General features: G+C 37.8%; 1 protein-coding gene and 1 long non-coding RNA gene across 11 annotated transcripts in view; one reads left to right on the top strand and one right to left on the bottom strand.

Moving 5' to 3' along the window:
* Nucleotides 1-13,652, top strand: part of sh3gl2a (SH3 domain containing GRB2 like 2a, endophilin A1) — a 40,042-nt gene extending 26,390 nt beyond the window's left edge. For 2 of the 6 annotated variants that reach the window (XM_017305353.1, XM_017305364.1), the window contains exons 2-13: nucleotides 2,877-2,945; nucleotides 3,319-3,391; nucleotides 4,475-4,618; nucleotides 4,709-4,842; nucleotides 4,922-5,080; nucleotides 5,406-5,509; nucleotides 5,627-5,742; nucleotides 7,597-7,611; nucleotides 7,771-7,782; nucleotides 8,132-8,143; nucleotides 9,828-9,839; nucleotides 9,919-13,652. In XM_017305353.1, coding sequence (XP_017160842.1) covers nucleotides 2,877-2,945; nucleotides 3,319-3,391; nucleotides 4,475-4,618; nucleotides 4,709-4,842; nucleotides 4,922-5,080; nucleotides 5,406-5,509; nucleotides 5,627-5,742; nucleotides 7,597-7,611; nucleotides 7,771-7,782; nucleotides 8,132-8,143; nucleotides 9,828-9,839; nucleotides 9,919-10,115 — 1,047 coding nt within the window. In that variant the 3' untranslated portion in view covers nucleotides 10,116-13,652. The remainder of the gene's footprint in view (nucleotides 1-2,876; nucleotides 2,946-3,318; nucleotides 3,392-4,474; nucleotides 4,619-4,708; nucleotides 4,843-4,921; nucleotides 5,081-5,405; nucleotides 5,510-5,626; nucleotides 5,743-7,596; nucleotides 7,612-7,770; nucleotides 7,783-8,131; nucleotides 8,144-9,827; nucleotides 9,840-9,918) is intronic. The other 4 variants (XM_008422864.2, XM_008422871.2, XM_008422881.2 and 1 more) reach the window with 4 other exon arrangements.
* Nucleotides 1-22,108, bottom strand: part of LOC103472963 (uncharacterized) — a 68,790-nt gene that overhangs the window by 18,448 nt on the left and 28,234 nt on the right. For 3 of the 5 annotated variants that reach the window (XR_534955.2, XR_534952.2, XR_534957.2), the window contains exon 4: nucleotides 1,947-2,121. The exons of 1 other annotated variant lie outside the window; for it this stretch is intronic. This is a non-coding gene — a long non-coding RNA (uncharacterized LOC103472963). Of the gene's footprint in view, nucleotides 1-1,946; nucleotides 2,122-18,721; nucleotides 18,805-22,108 lie in introns of all 5 variants that reach the window. One more of the 5 variants, XR_001776711.1, reaches the window with a different exon arrangement.

Below are 22,108 nucleotides of genomic sequence, written 5' to 3'. Positions count from 1 at the left end.
GGTTCGGTCGGAGCGGTTAAGTCAGAGCGGAGCGGTTTGGTCGGAGCGGTTCAGTCAGAGCGGAGCGGTTCAGTCCAGAGCGGAGCGGTTCAGTCGGAACGGTTCAGTTGACCGCAAACCACTAAAAATGCAAAATGAAAAATATCCAAGAACAAAAATCACTTAAAACCTGTTGAAATAATAAATAATAAAAACATCTGCAGGTTGCAGTAAAATTAAAGCCATTGTTGACACAAACGAAGCCATGTTTGCTGTTTCCCACAACAAGGAGCTAAATATACATTCACACCACACTTTTCAGATTGTTTTCTGTGAATTATTGTTGCAATTGATGCATGATCCTCCTTCCAGTTCATAATTATTTTCCATAGTGTGTTGGTTTATCACATAAACTAGTTAAATACATCAGAGCTTGTTTGACAAAATGGGGGAAAAGTTTTAAGGGTGTGAATATTAACTACAGATGTTACAGAAATGTGACAGAAAGGACCAACAGACCGAAAAACTGACCTTTAAACTCCTGTGATTTAAGCTTTTTGTAGTTTTTAATGCACGTCGCTGGGTTTTTATTTGAATTTCTGATGTTTTTTTTATTTATTTATGTAATTGCCCAGTTTTTTCTGCGCATAAGACAAAGTTATTTTTACTAACAGGCCAGCAAAAATCCCAGAGTGGAAAATGTGGGTTTGCTGCTCACAGTTTCTAAATGTCACAGAAAAAATTTGTTTTTTTCTTCCTTCAGATTTCCAGAGCACAACATTTAAAATCTCAGACCAAAGAATAGCTGCTCCATCTGTCAGAGAAATGTAAAACAATGGCTTCATTATGCAGGCTTAAATATTTCAGCGTGGCAAAATAAAAACCTCTCATGCTGCCACTCTGAGCGTTATCAGCTCAGATGTCTTATTAATATCTGCGAGTGCTGAGAGTGAGGCTTGGCCTGGCTCCTAATTTCCATAGAAATCATGAACTATTTTATCTGTGCATGCAAATCATTACTGCTGCTGCAACCAGATAATTTCACCTGCTGCTTCCTTCATGTTTCATCCAGGAGTCGAGCAGTTCAGGAAAAACCGCCAGTAAATCCAAAACAATGTGGCCAGAAGACGAGTTTACATAAATAATCAAGAACCATTTTTAGCTGAAATATGATCATAAATCTGTTGGTTTCCCTTTACTTCATATTATTATTATTTTCTTTGTTTAGTGTAAAATATAAATATAGCTAGAATTGATTGGAAGGCGATAAAAGCATGAAAGTTTGCACAAATGCTTTTCAGATGGTACTTAAGATTAGAGGTACAGAAAATGGTAACGATCGTCTGCTGAGAAATCATTTTATTGTATTGATTAACTGTTTACAGTCCTATTTTGAAGATGAAGAGGTTTCTGTTACCCTGCGCTCTATTTTAAAAGCAACGTCTCAGTTTTTGTTGCTTTTCTGAGTAATTTTGACCTCACCTGCTTCGTTTGCTCACACCCTGCATCTCCTGCTGCTCTGGTCTGACAAAACGAAGCAGGAGAGTCGTTCACATTGCACCTTCACCTGTTTCCATGGCAAACATGTTCAGGCAATGTGGTTAAAAAAAAAGAAATCAATGACAGGACGTGTAGCTTCCCTCTGAGTCTGTAGATGTGCTTGTGCTCTGCATGGCTGCCAGGTTATTAGGCCTTTTCACATGTGGGATCAAAAGAGACTCGGATGAGTCACAGAAAATCTGACGAAGCACAAACTGCTGCCACAAGCTTAGTCCTTAAAAAATAAAACCCCAATTCTCTGTGCCACATATCATCCCTCTGTGCTCTGCCACCTCTACAGGATCCGTTTTATTCGCTCCATTTAGGGTCGTCACAGCAATTTCACAGGAAATAAGGAGCAAAGACACATTTAGGACTTTAACTGTCCTTCATTTAAGAAAAACAACCTCTGCTGTCCAGGCGCTCACCATCTCTACTGTCATTCTGCGTGACATTTCCCCGCAGCCAGTGTGTGGCCTTGCGTCTCACTGCTGCCCCCTAAAGGCGTGTAGCTGCATTACACCCAGGAGCAGGATTCTGGCAGATTTTCCAGATGACATTGAGGAGGCAGGAGGAGATATTTACAACGGAGGATCAGGGCCACTGCAGAAAGAGAAAAAGAGGAGTGGACGTCCAATAAATAGCTCAGAAAGTTTCTAGAAAAAACTGGGAAATTTCTGAGTTTCAAAAGTCAAAAATCTTTTGAACTCAGAAATGTCCATGTTCTTTTTTTTTTTCTTTAGAATTTGACTATTTGAAAATTTCGGCGGGGAGGTTTAGCGCAAATTTTCAACTTTTTAAACTCAGACATTTCCAAGTTTTTTCTACAAAATTTCTGACATTTATCTCAAAATTTCTGAGTTGTTTCTGGCATTTTTAAAAATTATTTTTCAAGCTCAGATATTTCTGTTTTTTTTATCTAGAAAATGTTTTAGATTCATTTAACTTTTTCCTAGAAAAGTTTAATCTTTTCAAACTCAGAAATTTCTTTTATAGAAAATTTTCAAGATTGATCTAAAAATTTGCATAAATTTACTCTTCCTTTGTTTCTTTCTAACTACAAGGAAAGAGATATTTATACATCGTCATAATATATATATTTACATAATATATTTGTGGTTTTTGCAAGAAAGGACGTTACTTCCAGCTTGTTGATGCATTAGTCTATAGATCTGTTAGCTTAACGCAGAAGAAAAAACTAATCCAGCTGTAAATTATTTAGAAAATGTTATATTTCTTGTAGTACTTTTGCCAAACTGTATTTGTTGATTGTTCCTGAATGTTTTATGTTAAAGATGTTAAATAAATCTTCACGGTTTCTTTGTTTACCTAGCAGGTCCTTGTTGTTTGTTTTGCAGAGAGTGAGCGAGAAAGTCGGAGGAGCAGAAGGAACGAAGCTCGATGTGGACTTCACTGAAATGGAAAAGGCCTGTCTCAGCTCATTATCATTATTGTTGTTGTTTCAGGATGTTTTAATGTTTTTTTTAATCTTTTTTATGTCTTGAATGAACAAACGTTTTCCTAAATATTTCTTATTTTGCTCATAATCTCATATAGAAAAAACAAAATATGTAGAAAAAAATAAATGTAAGTTTTTACAATATGATGAGTATCATTTGCCCCCTTATAGATTTTGTTGATTTTTACTTTAATTCCTAAAGCATCAGTACATTTATCTCAGCATTTCTTCTGTCAGTATGTCGGCTGAAGTGTGTTTTCTATCTGCGAAGCGAAGCTGCGTGTTCTGACCCGTTCGGCATCGCTCCGGTTTTCTCTCCGTTTCTGTGTTTGGGTTTGCAGAGGGTGGACACCACCGCTCGAGCCGTGCTGGACATCATGACAAAAACCACCGAGTATCTGCAGCCAAACCCAGGTGACACACACAGCTGCACCGCTTTAATGATAAAATATGATTTATTAACATGACTGTGTGTATCCAGACAGACACAAATATTTTATTTTACAAACCGCGCTGGCACATTGTCTGAATCCTTGATGATAATCCTTAAATTTCAGTTAAAATGGAGGCTTCCTTCCAGTCCAAAACTTTAGACCCGGCTCCGTTCAGGAGGTTAACTGTGAAAAGTTTATTTTTACAAGATATAATTTTTTTTGTCTGTAACACAAAGTATTTCTGTCCTGGAACAAAAAATGCTAGCTGATGACCAATAAACAAAAAATGTTTATTGGTTTAATTTTTATAAAGTATTAATAATTAGTTTTAGTTACAGTAAATTCTTAGTAAAGTTTTAAAATGACCTAAACAAGAAACATGAAGTCAGAAGAGTAAGACCTTAGAAAAAGTTCACATATTTGTTTAATAAATCATGCTTTGTACTTAGGAACATGATTAAATCTAAACTTTTACAAAACATGAGTTTTACAAATGGCCTCAGTGAAAATACATTTAGAAATATTAAATATAAAACAGAAATAAACTTGCAGTTTTTATCATTTCATTGAGGATAAAAACTTTAGTTGAATCCCACCACCAATATTTTAACATAAACTTATTATCTGTTTTTATTATATTATGTGTGACATGTTAGCTTAAAATTAGGAAATATATCAATGAGAGCCAATTTTATTTCATAATTAATAATGTCATAATAACAAATTTTCTGGACAATCAATTGCCCCAGAAGTTATTGTGGTAAACTTTAATATTGTTTTTAAGTAACATTATTGCGACAAGTCGATTCGTATGCGTTGATATTTGAAAATATTCTAGTTTTATATTACAAAAGCAGCAGTGGCAGTGTAGTAAACATCCTAATCAAGTCCTGTTTGTCAATTTATATACACCACCTATATTTTTAGTTGCCGATTGATCCGATGGAAGGTCAAATATTTAAAAAGTTTAAAAGACATCAGCACTATGGCTGTAACAGTTGGTCAAACAGCCCACGGTATTTAGATTTCCTCTGATTTATTGCGTTTTGTCGTTGTTGACCAGCGACCAGAGCCAAGATGAGCATGATGAGCTCAATGTCCCGTATCCGGGGTCAGGAGAAGGGGCCGGGCTACACGCAGACCGAGGCCATCCTGGGAGAGTCCATGCAGCGGTTCGGCCGGGAGCTCGGAGAGGACTCCAACTTTGGTGAGGCTGTGGGCCTTGAAGCTAAAAAAACACAGAATCACTCCTCTGAAAATGAAAGCTGGGTTTTAAACCTGACGTTTGTGGCTGCAGGTCTGGTTCTGAACGACGTTGGAGAGGCCATGCGTGAGCTGGGTGAGGTCAAAGACGCTCTGGACATGGAGGTGAAGCAGAACTTCATCGACCCGATGCAGAACCTTCATGAAAAAGACCTCAAAGAGATCCAGGTGGAGTGTTTTATTCACCGCAGCTGCAGTTCGAGTTGGGCTGGAGTCTGTCTGCTCACTGTCAGTTTGACCTTGGCAGCATCACCTGAAGAAGCTGGAAGGTCGGCGTCTGGACTTTGACTACAAGAAGAAGCGCCAGGCCAAAGTGACGGAGGACGAGCTCAAAGCAGCGCTGGAGAAGTTCGACGACTCCAAGGAAGTCGCAGAGCAGAGCATGTTCAACCTGCTGGAGAGTGACGTAAGTCTCACACATTCACGGCCGGCCCAAAGTGGCACGGGGCCCTGGGCAGAATCTGATTGGGGTCCCTGGTCCTGCTGAAATCATCACCACCACCAACAGCAATTCAGTGGAATCTGGGTTGAGTTTAAATGGCCGAATCTAAAGTCAAACACAAATAATTGGTTTTTATCTGCTGCATCTCAGCCTGTTTCTTTGCAGCTATATTAGTAATATTTCTGTGCTGAAAGCATCTAATTTAATCAAACATTATTCCAATTCTTAATAAACAAACAAAAATCTTCAGTGAACATTTACTGAGCATCTGTGTTGGTTTCTCCATCAGATCGAACAGGTGAGCCAGCTGGCGGCGCTGGTCCATGCTCAGCTGCAGTACCACACCCGGTCCGCTGAGATCCTCACACAGCTCTCCAGCAAGATCGACGAACGGTCAGTACCAGCGCCTCAGAGTTTCACCCGGTCTAACAGAAACCAACACTAAAGAACGACGGACGTTAAACGTTTGAGCCGCAACCTGCTGAAACCAAATGTTTTGTTTTCTGCCAGGATAAGAGATACCGCCGTCAAACCGAGGAAAGAGTTCGTACCGAAGCCTCGTACGTCTCTGGACTTCAGCATCAGTGAGAACCACAATGGAGGGCTCCACGGCGCTCGCTCTCCAGGTGAGGCTCTGCCAGCCGCCAGGACACATAAAATCCTCATTCGACATCAAGGAACATTTCTGGACTTTTACTTCTTCATTGTCAATTTTCTGCCAGTCTTTCAGACCTCTTTTAAAAATATTTGTATTATTAATTTTCAAGTCAAAACAGTCAATGCAAAACCACAAAATCTTACCAAATAATTTTGGTCCAGTTTCTACTGTAAATATCTTAGAACACTTGAAATAAGAAAAGCTACCTTATAAGTACAGTTTCTGCAAAATATAGCAGCTTGTTTTAAGTCAATATTTCCTTAATATTGATGAAAAAGTTCCTAGTTATGCTGGCAGATTATTTCACTTATAACAACATATTTCTGCCATGCTCTAAGTGAAATAATCTGCCAGAGCTTTTTCATCAATATTAAGAAATTATTGACTTAAAACAACCTGCTATAACTTGCTGAAACGTTAGGCAAGATATTAGCAGTAGAAACTAGACCAAAAATATTTTTGAAGATTTTGTGTTTTTGCAGTGTATCTCTCACCTCCTTTTAGGGTTTTGAATAAGTAAAAATAATATATTTTGTTTCCCTTTTTCCATTATTGGTAAATAAAAAAATAATAAAAAACAAATGAGAAAAAAATTAACTAAATTATTTCCGGTTCCATCTTTTGTATAATTGTAAGATATTGACTTTTAATTTATATTTACTAGTTTTACAAACAATACAGTAACATTCCAGTTATAACATATAGTCAAAAATATATTTACATAGTGTATAAAAATATCACTAACAGATGCAAACATGGAGTAAAGGGTGAGAGGAGCTGCAAACACGTGAGTGAATGAATGAATGAATGAATGAATGAATGAATGAATGAATGAATGATGCAAACTCCAAAACACACACACACACACAAACTAATCCAACAGAAAAACTCAAATAAGAACTGATGCAATCAAATGAAAAGCTGCAAACACAGAAAATAGAAGCAAAAGGGAAAATTATGGAAATACTAAGAGAAACAGCAAATATTAAACGTTGCAAATTTGCTCCACTAAATCCAAAGTTGGAAATCCTCCAGTCCACTAGGGGGAGTCTGGACTAGGTAACATTACCTACGTAAATATGCTGCTGTTGTTTAACACTGTAAAAGACAGGAAGTATAACACACCTTTCCTTTCCTTTCCTCTGGAAATCCTGCTAAATGACGTGACATCCTATCTTTACTGATTGTCTGGTCCCATATGATTTGGTGATTGGCTCCCCCTAGTGGTCTGGAGCACTTCTGTTTTCTGTAATGAGTTTGAAGCATCTGTTGTAGCTGCTGTTTTTCATTTTTGCGTCTATTTCCTGCAATTACAGCACTTTGTCTGCAGTTACAGCCTTTTTTGTTTGCATTTGTTTTAATTTTTTTTGCTTTTATATATTTTGGAATTTGCGTCATTCATGTGTTTGCAGCTTGTTTTGGCGTTTTCTGCGTGTTTCCCTCTCTCACCATAATTAGAATCACCAAAATGGTTTTTGTCTGCAAAAATTATATGAGAAAGATTTTTTAATGTTTTATATCCGCTAAGATCACTACATCTTTAAGCAGCATGGGAAGCCCAGGTGATGATGTCAGAGCTGGGTTAACCCTTTTGGCATTTAGCAAACCTACAACTGCAAGGGTTTAGTAAGGCAGTGAGAGAAAAAAGTTAAAAAATCTTATCTACTTCCAGCTGTGGCTAATAGAAGCTAACATCATCCATCATTCTACATAAAACCAATTAAATATATTTAAAAAATTAATTAATACATTTTTAAAGTTCTGTAGCATTTATCAAACTCCTCATTTTCTCTTTTCCTTTATGATTCTGTTTTTCCTGCAGGTGCCAGGTCTCCAGGTGAGCCAGGTCAAACTTGTTCCCACATCTCTGTTCTAATCAGTTCATTTTCTCAACATTTCTTCCATTTTCACTGAAAATTCATCAGTGCGTCTGCCTCCTCCATTCCCTGAACCCCTTTACTCCCTCGTGCTGTTTCTCCTTTTTCCCCCGTTGCAGCCAGGTCTCCAGGTGAGACAGTTTTCTAAGACAGTTGTTGCTCTTAAGTGTTTTGAACCACCAACAGAAAATCAGGTGCCGTCTGCTCGTCCTGCAAAAGAAAACCCGATTGATAAAAGACCAGAACGTTTTCACCAGCAGACGAGCATTTGGTGTTTCTGTTTCCATGTCGACGGTTTTCTGATTTCATCCCTTTTCTTTATTTTCCCACTTCTCCGTCAGTTTGCTGTCCGGCCTCAGTTTCGCCCCACGTTCTTGTCACGTCAAACGTATCATCTCTACGTCTTTTTCCATCAGTTCATCATTTCTTCGAGCTAAAAGTTTGATTGCTTAAAAATATTTTCTCCTTTCCTCTTTGCAGCAAGATCTCCAGGTGAGAAAGAGTGGCTTGGGAAGGGATGGAAAGTTTCTCCATCACTCTTCATTTTTTCCTTCTTTGTGTCTTTGGAGGATAAATTTTTCATTTTGTTTTGTTTATTTTTTGCAGTGCAGTGCCGTTTCTTTCTGAACCTTCTTTCCTCACCAATCTTTGTTTTATTGTTTATTAGTAACTGAAATCTTTGGGAAATGTGCTCATTTCCTCTGAGTTAAATGAAATGATGCAACTCCTGCATTTATTTGCATGCAGCCAGAAAGTTTTCCCCTTTAGAGCCAAGAAATGACTCACTGGCATGAAACGGTGCTTGAACAAGTTCTTGAACTTTTCCACTTTCAGTCATGATACAACCAGAAAATTTTCAAGAACATTTTACGTGATAGACAAACACAGATTAGATCAAAACAGTGAAGCAGAATTACAAGGATGCAGTTTTTAAATATTTCTGATAATCTGAAAAGTGTGGCTTGACTTCATAGGTTTGTTCAAAGCTCAGGGTATATATTTTTTAACCTAACCCTGCTTTAAAGGGGCAGTGTTATGCAAAGTCGACTTCTCTGAGCTTTACTTCGTTATTGTGTGTAAAAAACAAACCTGAAAGAAGAGGAGTTTCTTAAAGAGACAGAGGCCAAATTTCAAGGCGTTAAATTACAAAGTCAAATTTCTTTCAAGTTATATTTGGCGTATAGAGCAGTTTTATAACTGAAGGTTACATGGTTACTAGAGTGTGCTATAAAGTGGCACTATGTACCTGGAAATCACATAATACTGCCCCTTTAAACTCCTCCAGGACTTTCTTCCTGATCTATCTGGATCCTTCTTCAGGATGCTGGTTGTTCTCTAATGTTTAGTAAAAGAACAACATGGAATGAGATTTATTCTTATTCAGAAAACCTTTATTTGCAGAAAAGCCCTTGTGGACTAGAATAAAATCAGCTTTTAATGAATATTGAATTCAATAGATGTCTAAACTGGAGGAGTAAATTACAGTATCATCATGCAAATAAATAAATTTGACAAGACAGAATGGACATATGGCAGGTTATTAATGAAGACAGCAAAGGACCGACAGATGAACCTTGCGGTACTCCTTTTTCAATGACCTTGACATCGGCGTAAAAGGGGGTAAATAAAAAAACACAGATTCCACACTTTTCACTTTTTTGGGCTACAAAATTTGTAAAAATCATTCATTTTTCTTCCAGTTCAGCATCATGCAGCACCGAGTGCTAGTTTGACATCAACTCTGAATAAAATAGGTTGTGTTTGCAGTAGTAACGTCGTAAAATATGGAAAAGTTTAAAGAAAACAGGACACTGTATCAACCCAGCAGAGTCTACTTGGTTGGTTGAAAGACTTCCAAGCCGCCCTAATTTGTTTTAAAAAACACATTGAAGGTTTCCAGATTTCCTGGGTTTCTGAGGGTCTTTCAAAGCTTTTCTTTGCTTTTCAGTCGGGATGTTTACCAACTCTATTAAAGTCTCTTTTTGTTGCTAATCCTCTCCCATAGTTTAGTAAAGTAGGTTTTTTTAGCCAACTTACTGAAGTGGGAACATCTTCTCATTGAAACTCTAAAAGTGCATTTCCCAAAATGTTGAGGTTCTGATTCAAAATCTGAGTGTGATCATAATTTCTCAAGTATTACATTTGCTGTGTTTCTTCCTCTTTTTCTCTCTTACAGCCAGGTCTCCAGGTGAGTCTTTAATGTGATCCTCATATGAAGCTTTTTAATCTCTTTGAGCCTTTTCTGATCCTTCGTTTTTCCCTTCCAGCCCCGTTGGACCAGCCCTGCTGCCGCGCTTTGTACGACTTCGACCCTGAGAACGAAGGTGAGCTAGGCTTCAAGGAGGGCGACATCATCACCCTGACCAATAAGATCGACGAGAATTGGTACGAGGGAATGCTGCAAGGCAACTCGGGCTTTTTCCCCATCAACTACGTGGATATCTTGGTGCCGCTACCCCAGTAAGACGTCAAGACTAACCAACTGTGTCTGCAATGAATCCCGGCCTCCAGTTCCAGTGTTTCCACTAACCTTTTCCCAAACATTCCTACTAACACAACCTTCACTTTTTCCGTTATGGCGTCAAAAAGCAATGACACAAAATAAATAGATGTGAAGAAGATTGACCAAAGTGCAGGGATGCACTAAATATGTGTGGAAACTTTTACTGAAATCGGTGTGGGGAAAAAAAAAAAACCCAGCATTGACGTAACTTCTTCTCTGTCTCACTTAAGGTACTTTCAAGCTTCTATAGTCATTTTTGCATTTCGTCTCTGTTGTAGTCAGCTGTCAGTCCATTATTAGTTTACTAGAACAGCTTTACTGATTCACGCTTTTTCTCAGTCTTTGTATTTTAGAAGGTAGAAGCTTTTCTCTCACGTTCAGCAGACAAGACAAACGAGTCAACATGCTTTTTGTTCAGCATGAAGCTCAAATCATTTCAACAAAAATCATGTGGTAGGTTTTTTCCTCCTTTTAATAGTGGTCACTCTCTGACATTTTCAGTCATTTTCTTAAGATATTCATGCAAAGAATGATTTGATTCAGATCAGTTTTAGCCAAAATTACAGACATGTTTGTCAGACGGTCCTTTATTTTTCACGCAGCAAAGCATTGTGGAAGGACAAACGTCTGCATGTTTGATGCAATATGGTGAAGGTTTTTACCTCTTAAGGAGTCATAACATATTAACATCTTTTATGGTTTCTCATTTTTTCACTAATCCACAAAATATATGGTTGAAGCATTAAGTCCTTAAATATATGTCCCAGTAGAAAACATAGTTCATGTATTGTGACTCAATACCTTAAAAGTCTTAAAGTGAGAGTTGGATTTTTATTGTGGGGTTCTGTAGAGTTGTCATTGGCAGTTAGTATCTTACTTGACAGTTTGGAGAACCAGTTTGGAGATTATAGCTGACAGGGTTACTAGGATTTTATTGTAAATTTAAGTTGTCTTAACACTACTTCAAAACTCCTTCACAGCAGAATAGGAAGGAAGTTTTTATAAACAATTCTACGGAGCAAGCTCATTTTTTGCTTAGCGCTTTAGCACTTTTGCTAACTTTGAAAGCTGACTTTGCTGCCCCTAAATTAACTTTTCCAGATCAATTCTAAAGTGATAATTTACTTTGCTGTTTTATAAACTCTCAGTTGAGTAAAGTTTGACATCTGTGTTGAAGTTTTGGTTTTCAAATGTAAGAATTATTCAGGTAGTTAGATGTTTATATTCCTGCTCTTATTCTGAAGTAGGGGAAGACTATTCTGTTTCCTCTTCTGTTATGCGGTGCAGCAAATGTTGTTTATTCTGCACCCAGAATGCATCACTGTACAATACAGTTTGAAATCTACTTTTGTCCTATGTAGATTAGGCTAAATCAGCACTACTTAGCAAAACTCAACAACAAAACTGAAACATGAGTGACAGGTCTCTTCCAAAGAAACACTTCCTGAATCGCAGCCGCACAGATATGTGTGTAATGACAACTTTACCCTGCTGAAGGTGATATGCCATGTTGTAAAACATGTTGTGTCAATATCTGTCTCAATATGGTTGAATTTAGCACATTATCATTAGCTTATGCTATGCTTCATGTTGGTTTATCATTAGAGAAACGAATAATTATGATCAGAGCTTTCAGGGTCTAGAATGGTTGAACTGAAGTCGAACTGTTGATGTGCGGTTAAATAGTTTCGTGACGTTTGTTTTCACAAACACATTTATTTTTTTAAAAGGTTTTATTGGCCTTTATTTGATAGTTAATTGACAGGAAAGTGGGTAATGTATTGAAAGAAGGGGAAGACGTGGCAAGGGTCGCCAGACCGGGAATTGAACCTGCGACAGCCGAGTCGAGGACCAAGGCCTCCATATGTGGGTTGTGCTTAACCCCTACGCCACCACAGCGCAACCCTCACAAACACCTTTAACAGAACACACCGAGTCAAGCTCCACCATTAGCATAAAATTCAAACTACACTTGAAAAAAAGAGAATGGAACATCAACTTAAATAAAATTGAGCCAATTTTACTTCATCTTACTTCACTTACCTTTGTTTTACATGATAATTTAGTGAACTTAATATGTTTGCCTGGATAATCTTAATTTGATTACTTTAAACAAATTTACTCCATTTTTTTAAGTTGGATTGCCTATTTTCATTTTGCAGTTTAGTGTTCGGTGCAAGCGATTCATTAATTCCACATAATAGATGGTTTAAACAACCGTTTAATGTGGAAGTGACGACAGTTTAAGATTTATGAAATGAAGTTTGCATCAATTAAATTTCTGAATCTGGGTGTTTTTTAAGATGGCAGAAATCCTCTCTGAATTGCCCATCACTCTAATCTGAAGATAAAATACTGACCTCTCAATACTGCTAGCAAAACCTCACTTTAAAAACTCCAAACTATCATTATTTAACTGTTCTTTGGAGCAATAGTTTAATCTGCAGACGCAGGCGTCGTTTTGCCTATTAGTCCAATAATTACCCTCTAGTTAACTTGTAGAAAACACTAAGAGGAGACTAAATGTGAATATTTCCAGGAGCACAAGAAAATGTGCAAATAGAGGAGTAGACTGAGAATTAATTTATATTTATTGAAGTGATAATAATAAAAGTTTTATTTTCCCATATCTCAACAGAGCGCAACGTTTGTTAAATTTAAAAAGTCACGGTTCTTTGTTTTCATCAGCTTGACGCAGCGGTGCACACATCATCTCTAAGGCTTTCTACTCTTCTACGTTGACGATGCATTAAATTTCTGCAGATGTTTTCAGCGTATTAATGTTGATGCATGTAATTTTAGGGGGAAGTGTGTGTATTTGGGTTTGCATATGGCTCATGTTCTGCACAGAAACAAGTAAAGAGAACCTCTGCTGCTAATGAGCACCGTTTCTGACAGTGTTTAGCTTAAAAACAATAATGGAGGAATCAGTTTACTACATTCAGCAGCGCTACAATAAATGATGCAAAATCAACTATATATAAAAAAGTGTTACTTTTAAGTCAAAGGGAAGCACAATTTTTTGTTGGCTGGTGAAAAATAGTGCTGCAGTTTGAAGAGGTTGTGTATTTATTCATTTTTTAAGCTAAATTATTTCCTTCTTTCTCTCTCACTTTTTTTAAAGATTTCTGTGTATCTTTGCCCTCAATGAGGACTGTACAGCTTTTTCTGTGTTTTGTTTTCACCTTGTGTGTATAGTCATGCATCTTCAGTAACGTATTTTATTTTTGTAACTGTGTCAAAAGTATTCACAAACAGTATAGATGTGTATATATATATACAGTATATAATGCAGAAGTGATGTTACAAGTTGAGAGTGAGGCGGGTGGGGTTTTCTGTGCTGCACATGATTGTCTTTGAAATATTTTCGTGTTTTGTTTGTGTTTTTGTTCTGTTCTTGCACTGGATTCTATGACTGTACGCTTGATGTAAAGATAAGAAATGTGATGAGTCAATGTAATTTATTCAAATAAATACCAAGAAATGGTTATTCCCTAACGTCTCTCCAGTCATATGTGGACCTAAGACTGTAGTCTTTATTTTTATCTGGAGAAAATACTAAGATGGCAACCAGTGAGGGATTCTTTGAAAGGAGTTAAGACTTGATAAAATCAGACAAATAAAATTTTGCATAAAAAATAAGTCAGCTATCAGCAAACACTGCACATCTGCAGAGCTTATCGTACTCGGTTGTAAACGGCATCATGGTGGAGTATTGTCATGACTTGATGAAGGTGGAGTGTTGAAAAGTGTAGGAGCTTCTTATAGAGACAGAGACCAATTTCAAGCAGTCAACTACAAAGTTACTTTTGATGTGTACAACATTTTATAACAACTAAAAGTAACAGTTACTTGATTCTGATGTAAAATAGTACTATGTGCCTGGAAAACACATAACATTTACTTTTGTAGTTAGTGGTGATTTAACCATTAGTTATTGGTTCATCTATTGATAAACACAACAATTAAAAAAAATGATTTACATAATAAATGAGCTGGAAATAATTAATGGACAATTTGTTACCGATCTGTTAGTTAATGATAAACTCCAGATCACTAATCACACAATTTTAAATTACTGGTAGATTTTGTTTTTTATATGCTTTTTTTGGATAACTACCAATCTCATCATGTGGATATTTGCCATGTGATTCGACATTCAATCAGAGTTGGGTAGTAAGTAGCTAAATGAACTAGAGTATTTTTTTGGATATTACTTTTAGGTGTAGTTGTTTTTAAGACTTTGCTGGCCTTCATTTGAAAGTAGGTAATGAAAGGTCCTGAGGCCGGGATTCAAACCTGTGACAGACTAACGCCTCCATACATGGGTTAATCTTTACCCCTGAGGCACTGCAGCGCCAACTCTTAGGGGTATTTTTACTGCAGTGTAATTTTTATTTTTACTTGAGTAACTGTATTTTTGAAGTATTGCTCCTCTTATTTGAGAAAGAGTTCTGGCTACTCTACCCACTGTGAGAAACTTCACTGAATGAAGAACAAACATGTTTCAACCAAACACTCACCAGACACAGACACTCACATGCAGCTTTTGTAAAAGTTTTATATAGAATTCTTGCGTAAATAAGTGTTCACTTCTTCCTCCTCCTTTTCAAACAGAAAGTAGTGGTAAACTAATTATTTTGTTCTTGGTTATGTATGCACGTTTTCTCTGTCCTACTGATTGCTTACATCTTTTTAAAAACCTGTTTGAAATAAATAAATCAAATCAAGAATTACTTTTAAAAAATGAGGCAAAGCACTTCAGCGTTAATTCACAGGGTTGGAAAGACCTCAAGATTTCCAATCATCTGGTCAGAAAGCAGATATGACAGTTTGCATCAGTAAATGCCTTCAGTTCTCCACCCTTTATCACTCACCACTTCCAAGCAACTCCCTCGCTCAGCCCCGCGTCAGCAAACACACACCTCCACGGAGCGCTGGAAGCCGCAGAACGCATCAGGAGAAATTACTGCAGGTCTTTAGATCAGCATTAGAGCATGTCATCCTCACTGTCACACAAGCTGATCACAGCAAACATGGACTCTGCCTACAGTTTGTTTGACCTGGTGTGTGTGAGATGGGTCTCCAAACATTTATGCAAACTGAAAATACAGTACCGACACTACACTATGTGTACAGGTGGATACTGTGGATAAAGGGCGTCTCCTGTTCAGTCTTGTTTACAAAACCTTGCCAGCGCCTGGACGTGCCGGAATCGCTATCTGCTGCTTGCCAAAACGTCAAACTTGATCAAAAAGCATCATCTGGTCTGGTGAGGGTGAATTTCATTCTCTGAGATCAGACAACTCTGCTTTCCTTTGCTGAAGCACTTTGGGATTTTTTCTTGAAAGGCTCTACATAAAGTTTGACTTATGTAGTTTGTAATATGTAAACACACAAGCGGTTCTTGCTTCATTTTGGTTACTGAGTATTTACATATCGGTGAAGGTGCAGAAGAAACTTAACTTCCTAAGTACAACTTATCAAATGAGCTGCTGGTCACTTCAACACAGACATTATTCAGTCTGTTCTGTGTTCATCCATCACTGGGTGGGTTGGCTGCAACAATCACCCAGGACTTCTACAACTCTGCTGTCTGGAAAAGGACAGCTAACATCTCTGCAGACCCCACACATCCTGGACACAAACTGTTTAGATTTATACCTTCAAAGTGGCACCACAGGGACTTACACGCTTCCATTAACCATAAAACTGAAATTACGAAAATATGGCCAATTCTGAAAAAACGCTTTTGATAGAAAAGTGTAAAAAGTGTCAATGTTTACATCCATTGCTGCAATGTTTTTTACTGATTTTTACTTTATTGCGTAAACAAACTTATTCACAGCTGATTTTAAACCAATTTCTTATTTGATGGAAACACTGCAATTGTTGTTTTTTCGACCTGAGATGTACAAAAATCAGGACTGAAAACATTACATTTATCTGCACCCTTCACATAAAAATCAAAGATTACATTATAGATTATAGTTAGTTTCTACATTTGCATTTTAATGTTAGTTTCTTTTCATGTGACCCATAGAGTTTATCAATTCTGTTTCTTGTTTTCACTGTAAAACATGTTGAATTAAGTTGTGCACGGATGGTGCTAGCAATAGATTAGCATTTTCTTAAACAGTAGAGAAATAATCTGAAGAAAACAACAGAGCAAAGTGATTTTTTTTCCCCTGAACTGTCTGTCAACAAGAAGGTCAAAGCAGCAGCGTCTGACTCAGCGCCACAACCCTGGTGGTCAAAGCTCATGGGGAAAATCTGCCTCCAAGCAAACAAAACACACCAACCTGGCTGCACACACACACTCCTACATCTAATATAAGATTTAAAGCGCCAAACTCTGCAAGTCTGTGGAGGATGACGGCAAAGAGCGAGAGGGAGATGAGAAAAGCAATCCAGTAAAGAGCATTCCTCAGATGCTCCTTCCAGGTGGGTGGCCTGCTGGATGTGCCACTCTGACTTACAGACTCTGCACTAAGAGCCACATGCTCTATGACTGCTGTTTTTAATGCATCTTCTGAAGGTGTTTCTTTTTTTAAATCCAGTCAGACTGGCCCGTCTGCATAAGTTAACTTCAGTGATACGTTCAGTTAGCATGTGAAGGAAGGGGAAGCAATGCTGCGCGCCCGGTCCGCAGCTCAGCTGGCCAGCCGTGGCAAGCTGAAACTGGCAGCGCAGGGAGCCACTCCATCACTTCTGACACTTAAATCAGTAGCAGCTCTAAATGCATGAATGGCACGCTGCATCTCTGTGCTGGTAAACCCCCAGACCGCAGCAGACCGCAGAACACCCACACCAGTCGCAGCAGGCATGCTGCACACCGTCACCAAGGCTGCTCAGACAGAAAGGATCAAACTCTGGTTCCACCCACAGAATAAAGAGCATTAAGACTGGTTCTGCTTTGCAGTCCCATGAACAACTTCTGCAGGATGCATGAGGTAAAAAACAAGCCCTGCTTCTTTTCTTTAGCTCTCTTACTGGGACAAATGTTGCTATAAGAAAGTGAAACTTTTTGCTTCACATCAAACTTTAATAAAAAGTCATACTGAAGTTATAATCTCTGAACCTAAAGAGGGACAGTAAGGAATCAGCAAAGGTATAAACTGGAGATCAGGCCTGAAATCTTGGTGCATTGATGAACTCTGACCTGAACATTCAGAGTCACATAAGGACAATTACAAAGTCGGCTTCCTATCACCTGAAGGACATTTCCAGGATTAAAGAACTAATGTCCGAGCAAGATCTGGAGAAACTTATTCATGTGTTTATTTTGTTTTACTGCAACATTATCTTCTCAGGTCTGCCTAAACAATTAGATCTAAAACACTGGTGTTGGTGTTTTCACTAAAACCAGGAAGATAGAGAACATCACCCCAGAACTACAGTCCTTCCACTGGCTCAATGAAGCTCAGAGAACAGACTTTAAAATACTGGAGTTTATGAATCACTGAACGGCTTAAAGTTCTGCTGTGTTGTATCAACCTTCCAGACCTCTCAGGTCTTCTGGTTCTGGTCAGATCTGCATCACCAGAACCAAACGTAGAGAAGCAGCATTCAGCTTCTATGCACCACAGATCTGGAACAAACTTCCAGAAAACTGCAAAAACAGCTGAAACACTGAGTTCCTTCAGATCAAGACTAAAACACACCTCTCTAGAGTTGCTTTTGAACCATAAAAAATGGAGCAGACTTCACAAAATGTAATGTCTGTTACAGGTTTTTACAACTGTTGATTTTATGATGTGTTTATGACACTTTTATGTTTTTAATTATACAACTGTACATCTTTGAAAAGCAGAAGGAGAGCATCCTACACAACCAACAAGAATGCATCACAGTTTCTGGTTGTAAGTAAATTACAAATGGCACGATGGCTGCTGTCTTTTCCAGCAGCCATTGTGCAGCGAGTACAGTGGTAAAACTAGCTGACCCAAAGTCGAAGAGATCCATTTGGGTTGCTAGGTAACGAACGGGCTGGACTCAGCTGGAGTTACTAGGTAACGGGCAGTAACTGCTGATTTGTGACGTTACATTCTGTTGGTTTTTGAAACGGCTCATTTTCCAGACACGAAAAGACATAAAATTATTTCCAGCATTTTTTCAGTGCATGGGCTGCTTTTAGGAGCAAAGTGAAATATAAAAATGCTCAAAATGTGAACTTTGAATAATACTTTGATTGTAAGGCAAAACACGTCACTTCTTTGTTAAAACCCACCCCATTAATGGGAAGAGTTGCAACACATGATAGAGAGAGGTGCAACAATTTGATAGAAGATGTAAAAAAGAAAACAAAGAGTAGATATGCTTTTGAATTAGTTATTTTGCCAGAAATCACTGGTAAAATATGGTGCCGATACGGTCTAGCACCATGTTATTCTGGTGCTAGACCAGAATAATAGGTTTCTCTCTTTGAAGACACATCGTTTAGCTCGTTTTAGTGTTTCTCTCTCTTTGAATCCTTCGTCTTGGTGTGTCCACAGACTGCCTCATTTAACCTACATTTCTTTTGTGTGTTAATTGTGGCTCCACAGACACAAAGCGATCAGACTAACCTTTCTTTAAGAGGCACACCTCAATGTCTTTGTATTCCTCTCTCCATGCATTCAGTCGATTTACATCACGTCAATTCAGTAGTCTTGGAATAGAAAAAAAAAAGTTTCAATTTGATGACCCATACAATCCAATTAATCCCTGTTATCAAACTGTGGATTAAACTCAGTTATTTATTCAGATTGCTGCGTCATTGACTTGCAGCATTCACTCCTGGACATAGCGACAGCAGACAATCAATTGTACTGTTTGTTTGTTTTTTTTAAGGTTTTGTTGGCTCTAGTGGCCTCCACCTGAAAGCAGCCGGACAGGAAAGAGGGCAACGAGAGAGGGGGAAGACATGCGGCAAACGTCACCAGGCCAGGAATTGAACCTGCGGCCACTGGCATGAGGACCAAGGCCTCCACACATGGGCCGTGCCCCGCCCCTGCGCCACCACAGCACCCCCAATTGTACTATATTGTTGACTTACAGTAATCCCTCATACTGAGCATGGATGTAGCGACAGCGGAGAGGAAAAACTCTCCTTTAACAGGAAGAAACCTCCAGCAGAACCAGAACCTGGCTCAGTGTGAGCAGGCGGTTTGAGAAAACTCAGACTCACATTTGTCTTGATCAGAAAGAGCTTTTGACAATGTGCAAACAATAATATGACAGCAATATTTAAACATGGTGGTGGGAGTGTGATGCTGTGGGACGTCTTTGCTGCTTCAGGAACTGGATTTCATTCAGATTGAGAATTAGTTTTGAAACTCTTCAATGTGGCTGAATTCAAGCAAAAGTGGGTAAAATAAATAGAACAATTACTTTCTGACACAGGGCTGGATTGTTTTAAAAAGCCTGTTCCCACAATAAACAATAAAATTATAATATTCCAGTTATTGTGGTCTTGTTTGAAGCATTAAAGTGTGAAAAAGCCTCCACAATTATTTAATTGCTTTGCACATCTGTATCTGTTTCCATTGACCAAAAAATTGCGCAATTTGACATTTCGAGAATAAATCTGCTTAATGTAAACACACCAGTTTCGATAGAACTAAAGAGTTTTGGTGCTAGGATGAGGTGGAGTTTTGGCCCTAGTGAAATTTTGTAATTTCACAAAACTATAATGGAAACGATTTTGTTGCATCACACGAGTCACATGATCAACAGCTGGATGTTTCCACTGGTGCAAACCATGAAGCAGAAGACGACAGGAAGTAGTTGGAGGATGATGGCACAGCATGTTTTTAATTACTTATCGCAAGACAAAACTTGTTCACATGGGATTTTAATTGCATTTCTTATTTAATGGAAACACCACAATTGCAAATTGTGTTGTTTTTTTTTCCAACGTCAGCTATACATTGACAAAGTTTTGCGCACATTTGCAATGGAAGCGCAGCTATTTTTGCACAATTTGCAAAGTAAAGAATAAATGTTTAAACAGCTAATCTTTAAAAGCAAATCTTCATGCTGAGAAACAAAAGTTTCTGCAGAAATAAAACATACCAGCAGAACTGCAGATCCCTCAGTGACACCGACTGAGCAGCAGCTGGTTGTGGGAGCGTGCCATTGTGTGCCGCTACATGTTTTTGTGTGGCGTTCATACATAGTTTCTCTATTCAGCAGGGAAGCCGGGCTCTCAACACCAGAGCGAGGCAGCTAATTCCCCTGTCTGTCAGAGGCGCTCAAAGAGCAAGTGATTGGAGATGACAAACGAGGCGGTAAGACAGGTCAGGCAGCTCTGAGGCTGAGGCCGCAGCGGAGACGGCAGGCGAGGCTGAAAAGAAGCGTGCATTGTTAGCGATGATGAGGTACCACATCGGGTTATTAGTGGAGCCATGAGGGTCTCTGGGTTCCAAACAGGCAGCAATAATGTTAAAAATTAAGGAATGTTTCAATACATTTTCATTACATTTACAACAGGTGAGTAATAGTTATTTTAATTTTTAGATGACAGGATGGAATAAGAGCATCATTGGGACTTTTGTGAAGAATCTTTTAATTTTTATGTTTTCAATCTCTTGTCTGTGTAATCGTCTGCCTTCTGTATGTTATTCTATTCCCCATATCTACACTGCAAAAACACAAAATCTAATCTAGTGCAAATATCTCAGTTCACTTGACAAAAGACAAAACTGGGTAACACTTTATTTGAAGGGGGGTGAATAAGACTGCCATGACACTGTCATAAACATGACATAATTCCTGTCATCAACATGAATAAGCCTTCATGAATATTTATGACTGTTGTCATAAAGCGTCATTTGGTCAGTTATGACACTTTTAATACAAAGTTGACATTATTCCCAATATCTTTGTTATGACAACTTGACATTAACCAAGAAATCATTACTCTTTAAACTTTACGTTTAATAACATAAAGTTACCTAATTTTTAAAGAGCAATCAGTAATACTTTTAGAACAAATTGATATCAGTAATGATTTCTTGGTTAATGTCAAGTTGTCATAACAAAGACATTTTGAATAATGTCAACTTTGTATTGAGTGTCATAATTTACCGAATGACGCTTTATGACAACAGTCATAAATATTCATGAAGGCTTATTCATGTTCATGACAGGTGTTATGTCATGTTTATGACGAAGACATGTCAGCCTTATTCACCCCCCTTCAGATAAAGTGTTACCCAAAACGGACTTACAAGTAACTTTCAGGAAGATATAGGAGCTTCTTCTCAGTCAATAATCCCTTAATATTGATAAAGTATTAGATCCACTGGCAGATTATTTCACTTATAAGAAAACATTTCCCATATTATAAGTGCAATAATCTGCTTTTTTTTTTTTGAGTGCATAGACATTTGCACTAGAAACGAGACCAAATACTGGCCAAGATTTTGTGTTTTTACAGTGTAGCACTAATATAAAACGATATGAGTGTAAATACTATTTTATTAATCAAATCAAAGCAGTGTTTATCTGTTTACTGCCAAATTACATCAATTAGTCCCTCCACTTCTTCGCAATTCCGCAATTGCAGAAATTCATGCAAAATCAACAGATCCTCGCATTTTTTTAGACTAATGCATAATTGCAGATTTATTGCAATTGTTTTATTGCATTTTTTTTTTTTGCAAAACCTGTGAAAACATTGGGTTTTAGTGATGCTAACTCCCACCTGTGGGTGGCACCATTTGTTACTCCTACTAAACTGCTGCCTGAGTCTTTCGTGAAATAAATTCAAATTTATTGTCATTCATCAGTGAAAACATTGCAACAGAAATATTGCAAATATTTATAAGTTAGCACCAAAAACTGTTTTTAATTGCAAAAAAAAAAAAAAAACACACACAAAAAATCACAAAACAATCGCAAAATATTTGAGAAAGATGTTCAAAATACTCTAATTTTAAAAAATACTTATTGAATATTTATTAATATTT

The sequence above is a fragment of the Poecilia reticulata genome, linkage group LG1 (assembly GCF_000633615.1).
Source record: "Poecilia reticulata strain Guanapo linkage group LG1, Guppy_female_1.0+MT, whole genome shotgun sequence".
NCBI lineage: Eukaryota > Metazoa > Chordata > Actinopteri > Cyprinodontiformes > Poeciliidae > Poecilia > Poecilia reticulata.
Note: the sequence above shows the minus strand (reverse complement) of the source record. Positions and strands in the feature narration are given on the sequence as shown.